This window comes from Vigna radiata, unplaced genomic scaffold, assembly GCF_000741045.1.
Source record: "Vigna radiata var. radiata cultivar VC1973A unplaced genomic scaffold, Vradiata_ver6 scaffold_234, whole genome shotgun sequence".
Classification (NCBI taxonomy): Eukaryota; Viridiplantae; Streptophyta; class Magnoliopsida; order Fabales; family Fabaceae; genus Vigna; species Vigna radiata.
In genome coordinates this window covers 376922-397830 of record NW_014543117.1, presented here as the reverse complement: position 1 = coordinate 397830, position 20909 = coordinate 376922, and the positions used below count along the sequence as shown (strand labels likewise).

The following is a 20909-nucleotide window of genomic DNA, read 5'->3' as shown; positions in this document are numbered from 1 at the left end:
AGCTTTCTTTTCTCTCAATATTACTTCTTTTCTTTTTTTTTTTTTTATAAAAGAAGGCTTATATATATACACATTTAGAACATATAATAATTTTTAAGAATTTATAGTTATTTAAACATATGTTTATTGTATTTAGAAGGGTGAAATCAAGTTAGAGAGAGTTTGTTTAAGGGCTAGGTCTAATCTATTTATGGTCTCTATCCAACCTATTCTAACAAAACAAAAATACCAAGATTTTTAAAAATTCTTTTTAATTATATATAAATATTTATCATATAAATTTGTTTAAACAGCATAAGTATATTATATTCTAAGTTGAACTGGTTTTATTGCAAATTTTACTGATAAAAAAAAATTCTCTGGATATACTTTTTCACTGGTTAAAATTTTCGGAGCGCCTTCTATCTTAATTAATTTTTTATCTAGCAAGAGAAAGTGCGTTAAAAATGGTTTAGTCCTTCTCTTTATATAAACATCCTACTACCTATACACTTGAATACAAACAAAATTAATTATTTTCAAAAACATGATTTAATAATTTTTTTTCACATGAAGATTTTGTTATGCAAATTCATAGTTTCGGTCAAGATCCTCGAGAAATGTTATTCTCTAATTTATGAATATAGTCATTAGTTAAAGATTATTAGAAAAAAAAATACAAAATTAAAAGAGAAAAAACTCATTAAGTGAAAAAAAATCCTATAAAGTCTATATACTTTCTAATCAATTTCGGTCAACAATAGAAATATGGTAAGAAAAGTACGTTTCTAATATTTCTTAAGGCTGCTTATCAATTTATATAAAATTGCAATAACAAAAAAAAAATGATTTCAGATATTATATTAAAATCAGTGCAATATAAATCAAACAAAATTCTCTTATATATAAAAAAATTATCAAAAAAGTAATTACATAATTATGCACATGAACTACTATTTGTTTATTATCATGTATTTTGTCTTTGTGAAGTTGTAAAATTATTTTAACTTATAATTCCAAAGTATAGTTTGAACTATATTTTGGGTTGTATCGTATGAGATATCTTATTTTTTATTTTTCATTAATTTTTATGGTTCATTATTTATTTAATTTGTGAATCACACAGAATTAATGTATATTTTATTTATTTAAACTTCATAATGTGTATCCATTTCATAATATATAGATTACATTATAATTAACATATATAAATATTTCCTAACATATAAATTATATTTCATATTTTTTTAAATACTGTATATTGCAATATAATGCCATTTTAATCATCAAACTTTTTATTTAGAAAATATTGATATTCAATTTAGAACTAATTATATTAAAAACGATGAAATAAAAAAAAAGTATTAAAATAGCGTTTTTAGCTTTTTCATTTGAAGATTCCTGTAAAAATCAAAGTTCCTAATTATTAGTGAAAGTAAAATAGCGTCCACAGTCATAAACTCACTGTTTCAAAAATTTAAAAGAAAAAAATCCTATTCAAACTAAAATAAATTGATTAATTATATTATATTAAACTTTTTATTAGAATAAAAACAAAATTTTAAACTAAATAAAAATAAAAGATAGACATAAATTTATATATATTGATAAAAGATTTTTTTAAAATAATACTAAAAATAAATCTATTAAAATTTAATTTAAAATAGAGAATATCTTATTAATATAAAGATTTATATTATATGTGTTAAATCTCTGGGCACTTTTAAAATCCAAAAAAACATAGCATAGATGAAAAAAAAAAGTGATTGAATCCATTTTTGTATTTAAAAAGTGATATAATTGAATGTTGAGTGAGTATTATGAGAATAATGAATGTTATAGGTAAAGGTTGTTGTGAGAAATGTTGACAAGACATATATGTTTAACAGAGTGGAGTGTGTTGTATATGTTTTGTACGGTCAAAACGCGCATGCTTTGCTTTGTGCAAAATCCGACTATTTTGTGATGTCTCCGAATCATCACACTGCGATCCTTCATTCAAGGGATCATCATCATCATCCGCAGCTATAGAGTTTGGAAATTTGAACAGGAGAATTTAGGATTAAAAAGAGAGGAAAATGGTAAATTAGATTTGAATTTGAAAGTTGGTTGAGATGAAAGAGAGAGAGAGAGAGAGAGAGGTTGTCGGGTGGGATAAGGTTAAAAGTAGAGAATCTGAAACGTCAAATCAGATAAGTTGGTGAGTTAATTGGATGCATGTGTGGGATGGATCTTGTCTGAAACTAAGATGCCTGACTTGACTTTACCTTCGTTTACAGAAAACAATAAATCATGTTTCTCACTGTCATTTCACCTATCACTCCGGGCCCCTTCTCTCTATATTCTATTATTACTTTCAAATTAATTTTACTTTTAATATAATACATCATATGCTCAATACTTTTTCTTTATAATTATGCATTTCTAGATTATAATGCAATATATAATTAAAATAATATATTTTATTTCACTTTCCTTTTTACTCGTATCACTCAATTTTTAATCATGTTATTTTTTTCACTCTTACTTTTCATAGTCTAATCCAAAATATAAAGGATCTCATAAAAATCCTTCTCTAGTAAATAAACAGCAAAGCAGCTCACATTATTTGATGCCCTTGGGTGTTCCATAAATAATATTCATTTTAGTCTCTTATATGGAATACTTCTACAAAAATTACGATCAATATAAAAATGTAAGCCAGTTTAACATTTAAGAATATCGATTTCATAAATTAAAAAAAAAAAAAAAAAAAAAACTCTCAAACATGTTAATTATAGAGGATGATGTCCGTATTTAAACACGACGACATTTTTTATTGTATTAAATAGGACTAAGATAATTAGAAGTTGTTTTAATATTGAAGTTACCGAAATATAACTATTTTTTCATCTATATTTGAGTTCAAAGTAGCATTCTTATTCTAGTTAAATAATATCACTTTGTTTGGATGATGTGAAGATATCAAAGTCTGCTAGTACTGAATAAAAGTGTCAACAAAGAGAAATAAATAAATAAAAATATCAAAAGCTTTCTATAAATGTAAATAAGCATATTAAAAGGACCAGAAAACTTTTGGATGGTATAGGTATAAAGGATAAGAAGAAGAAGTAGTTGTGTAGCAAATAAGGCTACTGCTAAAGGGTAGAGCACGTTTACAACTAAGAACCACGTAAATGCTGATGAATTAGCAGAATTTGAAAAACCAGTGGTCCTGGTTATGCGTAAGGCTGCCTCAAGTACTATGGTACAACAACAATCAAAGGGATCTGGCACGTCTTACACTAAATTGAGAACCAAGGAAGCGTGGTCCATCCTGCTCAGAACTAACAACTGTCAGACATGATTGCGGGATTACTCCAATCCATTCTAGTTCATTTCTTCCAAATATATATATATAATGCATTATCCATTTGAATATCAGAACCAAATGCAACAACTTAGTTTCTACCAATTGCATTTTCTTATGTTCTTTTCAACCTGGAATTGTAGGATTTTTCTTTTTTTTTTTTTATACAAAGACCATGACCATTTTAAGTCCTTAGTAATTATCTTGTAACACATGACATGGGGTTCCACCGTCACATTACTAAGGGAAATATTTAAATGAGGTACAGCTAAAATTTAAACACATTTTGTGAACTCGGAAAATTTGTCCAAATGTAATGATGTATCAAGAACTTCCAACTATTGGAAGAAAAGACCAAGCCCGTTAAAAATAATTTCTTTCCAAGACAACTGTTACAAATGTGAATTTCTGACAGACGACGGTCTGGTCACCATAACAGAAAATAGAAAATCAAATTGCTGAGGCAAACCTGAATAATCAATCAGTCTCCACTAAAAGAGCAAAATAGGAACAAAGAATATAGTAGGGCGTAAAATTAATTCACAGGATTTGGTCTAACTCTCTTTAGAATAGATATTCTCTTTACAAGGTTAAACAGCTGTAAACACTATGCTTTCATCTCTCAGGTATGTCTCTCTCCTCTTAAATGTTTACTATGTTATAGTCTTCCTTCCTTAGTACTGCCTGAAGTTTTAAAGTTTCCATTGCTTGCCTACTGAAACTCCAGTTAGTCTAAAACTTCTAAATAGTAAATAACAAAAGAATGCTACCTTGTTAAGTATACTTGTAAGACTATAGAAAAGGGGCGGTCCATTACTTACGCACCCCAATTGTGGGTGTGAAGAGGCTCGGATGTACATGATCTTAATTTGATGCGCAGAGACTATTTCCGCACCTAAATCCTCTGACCACAGCCACATTGCAATAATCTTACCTTTGGGCCAAAGTTTACCCGCTGTATTCGTGTAAGACTCTGGCGGCAATAATGTTAATAAATGGTATCTAGCTTCAATAAGCTATTCGAGCTATATGCTACGCTCATTATGTTGATGCTTCAAAACTTCTTCGGTAGAAAAGAACATAGGCAGCTGAAGACTTTATCTTCTCCTTGCATATGGGATTAACATGGCTATCATCAAAGTCATACCACTGATCACCACCTCTCTACATGAAATACAGAAAAGCAGATACAACGGATGAACATTAACAATTGCAATGAGAGCGTTTTTTAAAACAATTTACAGATAATAAAAACCTTCCAAAATTTCATAATGATCATATTGATGTCAATCATATCCAATCAACATTTTACCATCTACAACTGGTAAGCTATTGGATAGAGGTCCAGAAATCATCCATAATCATGACAATAATGAAGAAAGCCGTCTGAGTTCTCAAATCATTTCTAATGTTTAGAGATATAATGTGCTCTATACTTCTAAAACTCAAAATTTCAAATATTTCAAAACCAATTCTCATATCCCAAATTATAAGCTTAAAAAACAAAGAAAATAAGTATTAAAAAAAAAACAGCACTTACATGCACAAATGCGGTATAGTGCCCACCTCCCATGCTTCCATAATGGTTACTAACAGCATAAAGTGTGTAATGGTAAGACTCACCATTCACGTGGCTAATATAAGCTGTCAAGTCGAGATTATCAACAGGAAAGTCAACACATGTCTCTAGCTTGTTTTTCAAGTACCGACTGTATTGGAACCTCTTAAGATGAATGACCAAAATTTCAGGCAGTCTCCAAAGATCTAACTTCTTACTAGCTTGACGATGTTTTTTACAGCCAGGACAATACCTAACATTACAGAAAACTGCTACTTAGATAATAGCCAGTCGAGAAGATAAGTAATTTAAAAGAAGAATGGGTATGTTCCAAGTGATAACACGTCTATAGAACTTCACAGATCAGAATAGCTGTATGAAATATTGGCACAGCAGTATTTTCTGATGGGAAACAAAAGTTTAGCAAAAATATTTTCCTAGCCGTGTTTATAAGATTAAAATTAGGAAAATTGGCAGTTTCTCCAACTTGAACTAATTGACGGAGAAAAGATTAACATTGAGATTTAAGATTGATGGAAACAAATGTTTAAACAGAAATTCTAATTCATTACAAAACGAGTCTGTCCCTGATCAGTCTTTAATAAGAAACTATTTAGGGTTTGAACTTTAATGGCACTAAGTATCCAACCCTAACCTGCAAATATGATAAGTTAGTGATGGTTATGATGAATTTATAGCAGTTATGAGCTGAATAAATATGCTGAGCTAATGCAAGACCCCAACTAAAATTATTTGGAAAAGCTTAAAACATAGTAATCTAGCTTAAATATCTTCCACATTGGACAGATTAACATGCTTGCTAATCAACGAGTGTACACTTTCTTAAAGGCAATAAAAACTGGCTAACTAACCACATGTCTTCTGGCCCAAGAGGTTCTTCTTGTAAGAATGCTTCAAGACACTTGTATAGAGAAACTGACTCCTGAGATCTCTTTGCTAAAAAACCAGACTTGAAAACCTCAGGCAAGGAACTACAAAGTTGTGTATCATATTTCTTAATCTGTTCTTCTGACCAACACACAAGCACGTGCAGTAGCCTCAACTCTCCACTTATTGCTAGAGGCTCATTCATTAGTATCTTGGAATTCTTTATAGTTCCCTTTTCATCTGTATGGTAAAACTCCATTCCTCCATCTGAAGAAGTGTCTAACTCATTCAAATTTGAACCTAAACTAGGGGTTGTAACCTCCATTTCTGCAACTTCAGTTTCCTTAGACATGGCACAGTTTTCTAAGGCCTCTTCAATTGGATTTTGAAATGGATGGAACCACTTTAGATACAAATTGCGGAGATCAGATCCATTTGTAACATTACACAGCCTAGCTACAACAGGAATTCCAAAGGCCTTCCAATTTAGAGTTCGCTTCCCAGAGAGAAACTGCCTGAAAAAATAATATCAAATAGAAACTTTATCACGGCAAGGAAATCACAGGAGTCAATAAGAAGCTCATGTAAAACAAGTATATGGATGCGAGCAAGTCTGTGACAGTGAGACTTAAATCCATACTGAATCCAAGCAGCATGTTGTAGTGATTATGAGAGTAGGAAAAAGAGTTAGGAAATCATTCAGCCCATATGTTACTAAGTATTCTTTTATTCTTACTAAAGAAAATCAATCTTATTACAACATTGACTTACTCCTCCATCTGCTGGTTTATGAAGACAACCAAAGGCGTGTCGGCATTATTTTTATAAAATCGGTAAGCAACTAATTTGTCAGCATCTCTTATTAAGGATAATGAATCGGTAGGATCTTCAAGAAATCGTATAATGCAATTGTTGTATACCTGTACCAAAGCAATTGCATCAGACATGTAAAATGTATCAAGAAACCAAAAATGTAGGGGAAGTGACTTCAAATGAGTTCAACAAATATCAAAGAAAATAAACCTCAGCTACTAATAAGGTCTCATCAGTCCCCAAAGAGCATGCAATGCTAAGAGCCCGGGTTAGGTCTTCAAATCTTCCATTTTTTGGAACAGAGATAGTATATGGTGATAATGAAGACATTTTATCACCACTGCCACTAACAACAGTTATAGTCATTGTCCGCATTGTTGTTGAAGGTAGAGGTAATGACAAGTACATGAACGGATCAAATGTCACAGAGACCTTCCTACAAATAGGACAAACTAATGTTGATTTATACTGACCCTGCATAAAATGATAGATGCAATCCATAAGGTAAAGAGAGTTACCATAGGAAGAAAAAAATATTAAAATAGCTCTCATGAACATGAAAAGGACACCAAATTTCATCTTCAAACGAATTAGAAAAAAAAAAAATAGCATGCTAACTGGCACAAGAGCTATTACTCAATCTAGGAGGATTTTTTATTATTCTAACCCCCTTCACAAATAACTGATATTGTGAACCACTGGTCTATTTGGACAAACTTCTCCATAAGCACTTTTAGGAGAGGAAAATAAGAACAAAAAACTGAAATAAACTTCTCCATTGGCCAAAATTAGCTTATGCACAACTTAAAAAACAAGAATTTAGAGAAGTTGAATAAGAGAACTTTTACAAATTAGTTATGTTGAAAATTCCACATTGACTAGAAATAAGGATAATTTATCTTACATAAGTGACTACAAACCTCACTTTACTAGCTAATTTTGTAAAGTTAAGTTAGGATTAAATCTCATTTCTTAATATGGTATCAAAACTAATTAGAGCCCATCTTAGTGAGATTTATTGTTTGTTTGACCTATCAAACCACCCATATTTATCTAATCCCAAACATGAAATGTCCATAATTTAGTGTGAAGGAGTATGTTGAAAATCTCATGTCAACTAGAGATAAAGTCAATCTACACTATATAAGTGGATGTAAATCTCACCTTACAAGTCAATTTTGTAGAGTTGAATTAAGTTTAAATTCACTTCTTAATATGGTATCAAAGTCATTTAAAGTCTATTCTAATAAAATTTGTTATTTGTTCGACATATCATACCATCCACAAATATCTAGTTCGACACACAAGATGTAGATGCCTCGACATAAGGAGTGTGTTGAAGATCGCATATCGATTAGAAATAAAGACCATTTATAGTATATAAGTGGACGTAAACCTTACGTTACAAGTCAGTTTTGTAGGGTTCAATTACACTTACTAAAAAGTGGACTTTAAGCCTAACTCAACTTCACAAAATTGGCTTGTAAGGTGAGATTTGCATCCACTCAACACACCCCTCACGTCGAGACATACATATCGAACATGGAACTAGACATTAATGGATAATTTAATAGTGGCCTGATAGTGGGTGGAATAATAGACTCAACAAATAACAAATTTCACTAGGATAGGCTTTTACTCATAGCTTTAAGTCTAACTCAACCTCTCAAGACTAACTTACAGGATAAGATTTGCACCCACTTAGATACTGTAAATATCTTTAGTAATTTGGAACTTCCAACAAGACTTAAAATTCACTTCTTAACAAGTCAATAGATAAGCTATTTTCATTTTTTGTTCTTATTCGTCTCTTCTAAAAGTATTTATGGAGAAGTTTGTCCAAACCAACCTAATTAAATTTGTTTGACTATTAACATTATCAACCAACTGTGAAAAGTCCACTGATAAATTGTTCATGGCTCCTTCATCTCACATGAAACCATTATCTTCATCATAAGTGTCACCGGGCCCCCATTCCCCACAAAGGAATTAATTATTTTTCACCAAACCAACTCAATTATATCATATAATCTTTAACACAATAAGTGTGTAATTTTTTTAAAACAGAAGTTCTTTGAAATTCTTCTGCCCAAATAATGGTACGTCTGAATTCATAAAAAATATCTTTGCAATATTTTAGAAACGGATCAGGCTGTAATTTCCAGAACTTGCGAATTTGGCATGACAAACACACATAAGATCTGTTACATATAGTTATAGCTAATAGGTTAAAACAGTACTCTGAACTCTTTACCTAATTGCTTTTATTATTACACTCGTAAATGCTCAAGTAAATCACTAATTTTCCATCAAAGTTTCTAAAAATAACTACTTAACTACTAAGAAACTGAGTTCTTCACAACATGTAGGTGTATGTAATTAATTCTACATTGCATACAATGAGATGAATACATACTTGGCATACATCAACGATGACAGAATCATTGCGAGCCAAATGATTATGCCAATATTCATCAGCAACCTCTTCATCTGGTCGACCATCTCCATCCTTTACTTCAACATAAGGCTTACATTTAACACGATTCAGATCTTCGTGAAGACCATCCAACAAAAAAGCAAGAAGTTCCTATTAAGACGCATGGATATAGTTGACAATGTTAGGGAACACGAGACACCAACCTTTTAAAGCCAAAAGTGTTAGCAAAAAAGAGAACGAAAGGGCCAAATGCACACACTTGAGAATCGTGCTGATTAAACCCACTGAACTGGGGGGCAAATCTAGCAAGTTTTGATTTGAATACTCTTGGTGCCACAGGGCTTGCTCCAGGTGCCCATAACTTCCTGAGTAAATCTCCAAAGGCCAAAGCTATCTCACCCTGGCAAAGAAGCATATATCAAGAAAATAAAATAATAGAATACAACACAGGTATTGAAGTTTCCATATACCAACCAATGGCAACATAAAAAAAATTTAGATATCAAAATATTAAATTATGAGCTGTGTGAGATGAATTATTACATACATTCATGCCCAAAGGGTTTTCATGATTGATTTCTCTAACATAATCTTCCAGAAAATAATCAACGAGCTTTGGTGTATGTGCTAAGCATTGGAGGGAACTGTTCATGAAGCAAGTGTTTCCCAGGTTTTGTAATCCAGTTAATCCCAAGGAACCAGCTTCACCGGAGCCTAAAGAGAAGGTCAAAGAATTGGCATGCGTAGAATCAGAATTCGCACTGTCAATAGATCCATTCATCTTCAGTGAAGCATTGCCAGAAAAATTTGCCATCTCGTCTTTTTTCCCATCCTTAGATCTAATTGAGTCTGACAACCCATAGACTTGCAACTCCAAAAGAATCTGTATATCGTGCATAGTTAACATTAATAAGGCTCATAAGAAAATCCAATAAACAAAGAAAATAATAGCCTTATCTCAATGGAAGCTAATTTCATACAACCAATATTTCAGAAGTTCAAGTCACTTACGATAAATTTTAGTAGAGGACTCATGTGGAGACACTCAATCTAGACAAAGTAAATGATAACTCAAACAATCAAAGAAAAGTTATCTTCAGCAAAGACAACAACAATAATAGCCTCTATCCCATTCGGCAACATCAACTATACGTGGATCACACAATGGGAATTGGTTAAAAACCAATCTCTTAGGAACAACTTCCGAGAAATTATTGAATAAGCTATCGTTATCTTTATGTTCCACAAAATTATGCTTTTTTTCCCAAATCATTCAACCCTAAGGTTCTTGCATCAACAAGCCTAGGGAAAAGAATCAAATCTCAGCAAAAAAATTCAGAGGACAAAAACTTCTTAAATATAAAAACCTTATGAAAATATAGGAGAAAAGATTTTTGTGTGTAAGAAAAATCTCAAAGGGAAATTAGGTTTTTTCTTCAGAAGACCACTAAACATCCGCTTGTGGCTGAAAACTAATATCTGATAGCATAAGCACACAATTTATATCGTACACAAAATAAATAGTACAGGAAGTATATCAGTAATGATATCATGTCCCAAACTATCAATATAGTAATGCCTGATATTGACCGATCATATAAACGTGATAACATTTTACCAAAATTATAAGAGTCATATAATAAATACAAATAAAGGACCCCAAACATGAAACACATTGCACTTGACGTAGAAGAGAGACAAAGTGAGGCAACGAATCACAGGAGTTAGCTCATCATGAGTTGAACTAAAAACATGTCAATTCCACTCGGTTTACTTTTTTGTGAATAAAAAATTTTGTAACAAAACTTAACTCATCACAAGTTGGTGGATTAAGAAAATTGATTCACTTAAACATGTTTTGTTCTTCCAACTTATTTCATATATTTATTACAATGCAATCAAAGTAGATTGACTCAACCCACTTATTTATGACACTATTTGACAAAATATTAACCACAGTTAAGAAGTGATATTATAAAGAGTTAAAAAGTGGACTTTAAATCTAACTCAATCTCACAAAACCAACTTTTAAGGTGAGGTTTGCGCCCACCTATACATCTCGGGTTTGAGACTAGACATTAATAGGTGGTCCGATAGTGGTCTAATAACAAGAGGAACAATATGTCCACATAAATCTTGCTAGGATATGCTCTAACCGAGCTCTGATACCATGTTAAGAAGTAGACTTTAAGCCTAACTCAACTCCACAAACCGGCTTGGAAGGTGAGGTTTGCACCCACTTATATATTATAAATTGACCTTATCTCTGGTCGATATGGGACTTCCAACATATAGATAGTAAATGAAAAACAAAGTGTTAACTTATATAATTAAACAAACAAATTAGTTAAGCATCTAAATCATCATTTAAAAGTCATAACCTACACATTTAAAAGTATAAAGTAATTATAATGAAAAAAAAAAATGAAAGAGTTGTTGCTTGTGAGTTTTGATTTAGGTCAGCCCACCTCTAACTCGGCTCAAATCCATTTAACAAGCAAGTTATGTGAGTCGAGTTCAATTTGGCCCACATTTTAAAAAAGAAAAGAAAAACTATTTTTTCCAACCCAATCTAACTCAAACCCATAATGAGCTAGTTTAACTCACCAATTTGAACCCACTTTGACACCCCTAAATGTAGTGCTAGTCTAGACATCCCGCCACTTTTTCCATAGAGATCAAAATATCCATTAAAGCATCTAACGATCTTAATATGCAAAAACCATAATCTTTTAATTATGCCAAGTAGCTAAGAAGTTATGGCACACAACATACATACACTCATCCCTAACACAAGAAAAATGGAATAGCTTGTGATCAAAGTATAATCTACAACTGTGAAAATAAAATACAAGGACATCCAAGCATAAACAAACCAACTTTAAACAAAATATAATAGTACAAACCTCCTGATCAGACTGTCTTTGACAGTCAACTGGGATCTGATTTTTGTCATTCATAAAAAACGTTATCTGGCCTGAATAGTCCCAAATGCATAACTGTACAATAACATGTTACAAAAATGTCAATTTCAAGAGTAGAAATGCATTTGTGTAAAACATTGGAAAGGGATCCACTTAATAACATTTTCTAGGAAAAAAAATGATAAAGTTAATGTGATATCCTCATAACCATGCATATCGAATTTTAGATGAATTGAGCATACCCATGTATGTAATTTTACAAAGAAAATGGACTTGATCTATTTAATGTCAACTCTTAATCCAAGTGTTGGATTAATAGAATTTAGAGTGTATAAAGATCTATTAGGATGAATTATACAAAACTTACTCTTAGAGTTAGTAGATTCCTTCACACACATAAATATATAGCTGTAAAAGGAATTTTCTATTACCATCTCTGAATCCACACTGAACATTTTGCAGGCTCTTTTAAAAAGCTCAGGTGCGTTATCCTGAAAAGAAGGTAATAAACGGGAACAACAAATTAGAATTTGAATAATAACAAGATAATGAACATATAAGTATCACAAATTCTTAATGATTTTTTATTATAAAAGCACTTATATTAATTCAAATTATTGTTGTGTGTATCATATATATATATATATATATATATATATATAAATGGAGGTTCGTGTTAAACTAAGAGTAACTTTATGATGAGCCCAAGGCCCCTAATAAGAATGGAGGGGAGTTTCTTAAGAGAATTACAAGGAGCATGACTATAAGGGATACCTCCTCCACACCCTCTTCTCTTAATTTATGTTAAAGGGTTGAAAAGTAGATATAGTATTAATTCCCTTATGTAAAATACACACATAGGGTAATGTATTTATAACAAAAAAATCATACAAAAAATATGGGCTAAGCCCATTTCATGATTAATACATGTTGAATATAGAGAAAAACTAGGTACAAGAATAATTTTCCTTGTGTCTAAAACACACATAGGGTAATTTATTTATAATGAAGAATTATACAAGTATATGGCAACAAAACATAAATATGGTAAATAGAAGATATTGTTAGAAACAATATCAACAATATCTACCAATATTAAACAATATCAAAAGTCTACATTTTCCTAATTAACATAAAACGCAATATATCTAACAATACATATGACATTATATTTAACAATATCTCATTATATTTAATAATATATAACACTCTCCCTCGAACTAGTACATATAAATTGTATATACCAAGCTTATTACAAATATAATCCATTATAGGTCTATGTAAAGACTTAGAAAAAATATCTACTAATTAACCATTTAAGTTAACAAACTTAGTCTTGATGTCTTCCAATAGAATCTTTTCTCAAAACAAAACGCAATCAATCTCAATGTCTTTGATCTTTTCATGAAAGACAGGATTATAGCTTATGTGAAGAGCAATTTGTTTGTTACATATAAGTGTCATTTAAGTGACATCTCCAAAGTGCAATTCTTTAAGTAACTATTTAAGGCAAATAAATTCACAAGTGGATGAGGCCATAACTCTATATTCTACTTTTGCACTACATTCAGCCACAACATTTTGTTTCTTGCTCTTCCAAGATATCAAGTTATCACCAATGAAGATACAATATCTAAGAGTGGATCTTCTATTAGAAAGAGGTCTTGCCCAATCAACATCTAAATAACAAATAATTTTAGTGTGATTATTGTGATCATATAGCAAAACTTTTCCAAAATATCCTTTAATGTACTTCAATATACGAATGACTGCATTCCAGTGATATACACATGAGGAATTAAGAAATAGACTCACCACACTAACTGCAAAGGAAATGTCAAGACAAGTAATAGTAAGATAGTTCAACTTTCCAACTAATCTTCTGTACTTATCAGGATCTGAGAGAGGCTTCGCCTTATTAAGTAGGAATTTGGTATTGGGATCATGGGTGTGTCAACAGATCTTGAGTTCATAAACCCAATTTCCTCCAAAATATCCAATACATACTTCCTTTGAGATATAAAAATACCATTGTTGGATTGTGTAACCTCAATCTTCAAGAAATATTTTTTGCCAAGATCTTTGGCTTGAAAGTAGTGACAAGGATGTTGTTTCGTTTGTGAGATGTCATGGTGGTCATTTTCCGGAAAAACAATGTCATCAACATATACTATTAAATGGATGACGACAAGCCATGATTGATGAAATGCATGCACTTGAACGTAGTGATACTTTGGAGCTTGTCCCTCTTCCTCTTGGTAAGAAGCTTGTGGATTGTAGATGGATCTATGCCATTAAGGTCGGTCCCACTAGTGAAGTAGATCATCTCAAAGCTCGTCTAATAACTAAGGGATACACTAAGGTTTGTGGCCTCAACTAGTATTGTTCGTCTTTCCCTTGCTATGGTTGTCATTTGTCAATGGCCTCTTGTCCAATAGGATATTAAAAATACCACTTTTCATGGATATATGGAAGAGGAGATTTACATTAAGCAACCACCTAGGTTTGTTGTTCAGATGGAGTCTGGTTTTGGTTTGTAAATTAAATTGTTCACTCTATGGCTTGAAGCAAAGATCTTGTTTTCTAACTCATAACATGCAGAGATGTCTTGTCGCATGGAATAAGTAGTTCCAAGGTCGTTCCAAATTTAAGGGCATTGGAGTAGAACATATAATTTCTACCGAATTTTGTAGTTATGGGTCTTCATAGCCTTGTAATAATTTGCCAGTCATCATAATCCCAATTTAGAGATTACGATTACCCTAAGATATGGGTCTTCAATCTAAAACCTAAATTTGTATGAGACTAGGAACCATTATTTGAATTTTTGCCAAACTTAGGTGACCCAAATGATAATGCAAAAGCTTTGGAGCTGATGCAGCAAAACCGGACACAGAGGGAATGGTTTTTTGCCAGTACAGGTCTAGTGATTAAAGTTCATCACTCAGGCAACAGGTGACACATTCTTGTATGTCAAAAGAATCATAATCAAATGTAAGCAGCGAGTCAAACTTATAAGGACAATTAGGGATATAAAGAACATAATTTAAATTTAAGAAGAAAAAGAAACTTGACCTACTTTAATAAAGTGCCAGTATAAAGAACACCCATTTTTTGAAAAAAGTGATGCTATTCTAGGGTAACAAACAGACCAACTTCCCTCATTTCCACTCATCTCTATCGTCTTCCTTCCCTTTCATGGTCCTTCACTATAGCAACACAACATAAAAGAAATTGGAGAGGGAAAAAAACAAGCAGAGAGAGAAAGAGACCTTTTTGCTTATTCGTACTCCAAATGAATTTGTTTCCCTCTGCACAGAAAGTCTGAGTTGTAAAGGATATACATCTGACATATCACAGTCAGTGGCTGAAAAGCCTTTGTCATCCTTCGCTACATTTTTTGAATCACTATGCCTACATGAAATATCAAAGCATGTGATGATGCAGATATAGACAATCTAAATATTCTAGATGTCAGAAAACTTTCATCGATAGCATCATGAAAAATGAACTATTTTATTTTCAAATCCACATTTAAAAAAAAACTTGCTCGCTATAGATCTACTTATCATGGAACATGCAATGCAAGTAACCACTTGAAATTCTGTACAGAATAAATATGCCAATAAAACAAAGACAAAAGGAGTAATATGACTAAAAATTACGAATCGATAGATTGAATTATGAATCATTTATACGCTAGTTACTTTTAAGTTGAGGCTACATGTACAATTTATAACATGGTCCCATCAAGAAGTCATGGGGTGAGCTATTGATACGGTAATTTCTAATGGTTACCATACAACAGCTATGATAGAAGATTAAATACCACTAGAGCTCTCCTCCATAAAATCCATTGTTAAAAGTGACAAGTCTGGTAAACAAAGCTTTCTTCATGTAGCACTAATAGCACCTTCAAAAAGAAGTCCTTAACTAATATAAAAAGTATCCTTAGACATGTTCAAAGGTTGTGGACAACACTCTGCAAGGTGCAAACCAGCTTCCCAGGAACTTGTAAACACTCACAGAAATTCCAACTATCTTGCATCAAATCTAGCACATCTTCTGGTTAAAAAAACAATTTGCTCAAATAATTCATGGACTTGTATACAGGAAACTCAAGCATAAAAAAGAGGTAGAACTCATTTGCCACAGAAATAGAAAAATCAATGATGACTATTCCAAACTTGAAATTCTTTGAGTTCGGCAGGCAATGTTATTATTTGACTATGTAATATGGAGTGACAAACTTTTAAAACAATTAAGCATTAATACACAGCACAAAGCTGTGCCATAAATGTTCAGAGCTAGAAGAATTTCACACAATACAAAGCACAACCCCTGCTATCTAAATTTCAAAAAGCTATGAAATACAAACCTAGGTTGAAGTACAAAAGAAAAAGTTGCATCAGTGCACATTCTAACCTAAACATCATACATTTGAAGCCACCTATCTATCTTCACTCACCACTTCAGTGCCTGCAACCACATATCTCCAGATACCAAAGCAAAATCCCGTCCAGACACACCAACTTCGCCATTTTCACGAATGTGCTGCAAATCCTCCTCCCTCCGAAGACTGAACGCAAGATCCGAGCTGAAGATGGTATTGATAATCTTCATAGGACCAGCATAGGACGAACTAGGAAAAGAGGCATACGCAATTCCTTTCTTCTTATCCGAATCCGCGGGCATTGAATCCTGAGCATCCTTCCACCACCTGAAACACACGGAATCAACCACCAACGCTCTTCACGCATTCAATCTCAATCAAACAATGTAGACAAGCTCGGATCACAGCAAAATCCATACGAGGCACAACAAAATCAACAAGCTAGCCAGTTCGATTATTCGACGAAAAACATTAAAAATGCATAAAACCGATAAAATGGAATTCAGCTTCGCCTCGATCGGCCCAACCCTAAACGTGCATTGTTAGTTCCGTTGCTTTGGATTACGGAGATTGACAGTGAGGAAATACACTGACAGATTTAGGGAAAGTTAAATAAGGCGGTAATTGAATTGAAGTGAGAAATGAGTGGAATCTTGAAAGGAGAGACCTGTGAGGAACGAAATAGACTCGCTGTTCCTTGTGTGAGTGTGGTCGCTGAGAGTTATCGGAGCTATCTTCGGAGGCACATTCCATTGCAGAGAGAGATTCAGAATTCGCTTCCAAATTGTGCAGATTATATATAAAGCCAGAGAAAGCAGAAAATGAGAGAATTGCAGAGAAAGAAGTAACAAGTGGAGCTTTTGTGGAAAGGGAAGGGAAGAGAAGGATGCAAATGACAATACTATTACAGGATAGGGAGGGAAAAATATATTCTACTTTCGTAAATTTTTAACTTATTTACTGCCTGTCATATTTTTATTTTTTTTGTCCAACAATTAATATTTAATAATTTTGCCAATTAAATTTTATAACATCAACTCATTTATAATTTAAATATTGTTTTCACAATAAACAATAACTAATCATCATTTCTCTAATATAATCACAAATGACACATTCATTTATAAGATTTTCTGAAGATAAATCCTCTCATAAAATCTGTTTTGCCTTATTAATTTTCTCATTATTAATAATTGAATATGCATTTTGTTAAGAAAACTGAATATAATTATTTAAGTTATATGTCGAAATTTATTAATTTTTATCTTTATTATTGATAGACCCAAAATACCAATTTAATCTGAAAGTTATTTGGAGAAAGCATTTCTCATGTTAAAACTAATAAGGATTTAATTATTTGAATAATTAATATATATTAAATATAAACACTTATCTTTTTACTTCAACTTATATGAGTATTAATTATAATTTACTTGTCAGTAATCATATTTTACTCTAAATTAATTAATTTTAATGATATTTTCGTAATATTTTAATTAATCTACTCATCGGATCTTTCATATAAATAATGACCGTACAATAATAATTTAAGTTAGTTTTGCTTAGAATTACCATTTTTCACATATTAAATTTTGTGTAATTTTTTTAATTTAAATGTATCTAGTGCTAAAAGTAAATTAGTTTTAAAATAAAAATTACTCAAATTTTAACATATATCTTATATAAATTTTTACACATGAGACTTTTATCATCAAAATTATATTGAATTTTTTACAAAATAATTTATAAAAGATATTAATGGTTAGTTTTGCACTATAAATATTTCTTAGAAAAGAAGGTTACTTTGAATTCACCGAAAAACATTAATGACTTAAAATAGAGCAAACTATAAAGAAAAAAATAAATTTATTTTTAAAATAATTTAATTGAAATGGAGCAAAACAAATACTTTGTTATTAATAAATGAAAATAATACATTATTATTTAATTTTGTTAAAATTTTGTTAACTAATGGAGTTGAATCTACAACTTTTTTATCCTTTTCCAAACTCGCTAAATTAAACATATAATTATATAATTATCAAATGTTAGTGAAAATAGTTAAACTCATATTTTCCTGATTTTCTTTTTCAATTTTACCATTAAACCATCTCATAACTTTTATATCTTATACTTAAAATATATGAAAAAAAATTAACACTTTTTTAAATGATAAAATAAATTAAAGAACAGATAGCACATTAAAAAAATCATTCCAATTATGAAAATTATTATGTATGGTTGGTGAAAAAGACGTCCATATCATTGATTAGGTATCATTTTAAGTGCAATTTTGTGATAAAATATTCTAGAAGCAACAATTGCGTTGTACACAATAATCAGTTAAATACAAAATTATACATGGTGTAACGGTAGCATTTTAATTAATTTCTTCCAATATTTTATTTACTAATTAATAAACCTTAATGTATAATAATAAAAATTTATTTAATTGGATAAGTATTCAATTATGAATCCAAGAAATAAGAGTTATTATAATACGAACCTAATTAACATTGGAACTAAATTAGTATTTTGGATGTTGTGAATGTGAATAGGTTCAGATAGGGTGTTATCATGCATAAAATTTAATAAATGTATTAAACAAAATATTAAGTTCATTTAAAGCTGTCAAAACTGGCTATTTGTCCGATCTGATTCAGTCTATCACGGGTTTGATCACATAATAAGTTAATCCAACTCGTTTCATTTATTAGTGAGTCAGAAAAATTTGAACTTGAACCAGCACATCATGGATTGGTTGGTAAATGAGTTAGCTCATTAGCTCACTTAATTATAATTTTTTTTAAATAAAAAAAATTACAAATTTTTTATAATTCAAATGTAAACAAATCTCATTCTTAAATTTGACCAATAAAATAAAATTAGATATATAGATAAATTGGTAGACTAACTTGATCCATCAAATATTCTACCGTAGAAATTAAATTTAAATGAATAAAATTGAAATTTGACTCATTTAAAAAAAATATAAGTTTTTCAAATTCAACTCCATCCAAATTTACAGTAAAGTGAATTGACCCATTGTGATAAGCTCTAAATTCACTTAGGATGTTATCATGCATAAAATTTAATGAATATTTAAAATAGAAAGCAAAGTTTTGAAAAAGAAAACAGATCCGAAAAATGCTCTTGCACGAGGCTATGACACATAAAATGATGTTGTGGGCCTGATGAAAACCCTAAGGGTAGCAGCTCGCACTATTTTATTACTGTAAAGTTGGTGCTTCACGTGACGAACCAAGCTCATGTGCTGATCAACTTTTCATCACGTGCCTCTTATGTTATCAGTATCCTATTCCTATAACAATGCTTAATTATCCAGCACTTTGAAAATAAATGTTCTCGTATTGGTCTTTCAACCTTGATGTTAACGGTTCAATGGATTCATCAACTGTTACAGTCAACCTAAATATCTTATAAAATTGTGTTTTATTTATAAATTAAATTTTATATTTCATTTTTCTTTATATTTATAAAAATTATGACTAAGTTTTGATTCGTGAATATCAAAAAGGTATATTAACATCTAGTATATACACTCAAAAGAAAACAAAAACCATAAATTTATAAGTTACCTGAAGTGATAAGAAGAGAAATAAAAAAAGAAAATAAGTGTAGACAATATCTCTCAATTATTATAAAAAAGAAAAAAAAAATTCATCAATCAACTTAAGCTTTCAAATAGCAATATTTTTTCATAATATTTATATGGTTTAATCACACATTTAATCATCGTATAATTAGTATGAGTCAAACATTATAATTCATTGACTCAGAAATTTATTTTGATTACGTAATAAAAAATTTAAAATAATTGAAAATATATTTTAAATTATATAGTTTATAATATATTATAAAATTCAAAGATATATTTTTTATTATAAATTCAAAAACTTGGTTGAAATTTTATAATACAAAATACATACATTCATGGATTATCTGATTGCATAATCCAAAAATGTATTTTAAATTTCTTAATGCAAATATTTAAAATAAAAATTTAGTTCAAATTATATAACATGAAATATAATTTTATATTATTTAACCCAAAATATATTTTAAGATTAAAAGTGCACTATATAATGTGTTATAGAAGATGTTTACAAATCTATAATTTTAAAAAACTAAAATACGAATAATTTAAACTATTCCAACCTTTTATGAAAACACATGAATAAAATGTAAAGATGGTTATAAATTGAATTTTTCATAAATCCACTATAAATATGTTGAATTTATATTTGAGATTTCTCTTAAGACAATTAGATTTGAAAATTTTTTAATCTAATTTAAATTTAATCAAATCTATTTATTTTTTAATTAAATTAATTGAAATTATTGTATATTTTATATTATCAAGTCTATTAGACATGAATTAAATTCATTCAGCTTGAGTTGAACTTAAGTTGACTTATGTTAATCTGGATTTGGTTCATTTGGGTTTGGAAAACCTCACCTAAACATTAGGCAAAGTTGACTTGAATCAAGATGGACCTGAACCATCTTTCCTTGACTCAAACCCATTTTGACTCATCACGACCTTT

At 30.6% G+C, this 20909-nt stretch overlaps 1 protein-coding gene across 1 annotated transcript; it reads right to left on the bottom strand.

Annotated features, from left to right (window-relative positions):
- Window positions 1-3669: 3669 nt before the first annotated feature.
- Window positions 3670-17249, bottom strand: LOC106753145 (ubiquitin carboxyl-terminal hydrolase 8). The gene is made up of 13 exons (XM_014634943.2): window positions 17009-17249; window positions 16417-16668; window positions 15221-15362; window positions 12380-12439; window positions 11931-12023; window positions 9572-9907; window positions 9284-9424; window positions 9004-9174; window positions 6798-7061; window positions 6546-6694; window positions 5759-6289; window positions 4869-5139; window positions 3670-4492 (listed from the first exon to the last, which is right to left on the bottom strand). Exons 1-13 carry the CDS (start codon window positions 17092-17094, stop codon window positions 4370-4372), a joined length of 2619 nt encoding a protein of 872 aa, XP_014490429.1. The 5' UTR covers window positions 17095-17249; the 3' UTR covers window positions 3670-4369.
- Window positions 17250-20909: the final 3660 nt, after the last annotated feature.

What these genes read in the sequence shown, in the direction of transcription:
- LOC106753145 (XM_014634943.2), bottom strand. Translation starts at nt 17,094, where the DNA reads ATGGAATGTGCCTCCGAAGATAGCTCCGATAACTCTCAGCGACCACAC. An exon ending in TCAGTGTGGATTCAGAGATG is followed by an intron (nt 12,024 to 12,379) that starts GTAATAGAAAAT and finishes GTTATTGTACAG; the next exon opens with TTATGCATTTGGGACTATTC. An exon ending in AAAACCCTTTGGGCATGAAT is followed by an intron (nt 9,425 to 9,571) that starts GTATGTAATAAT and finishes CTTCTTTGCCAG; the next exon opens with GGTGAGATAGCTTTGGCCTT.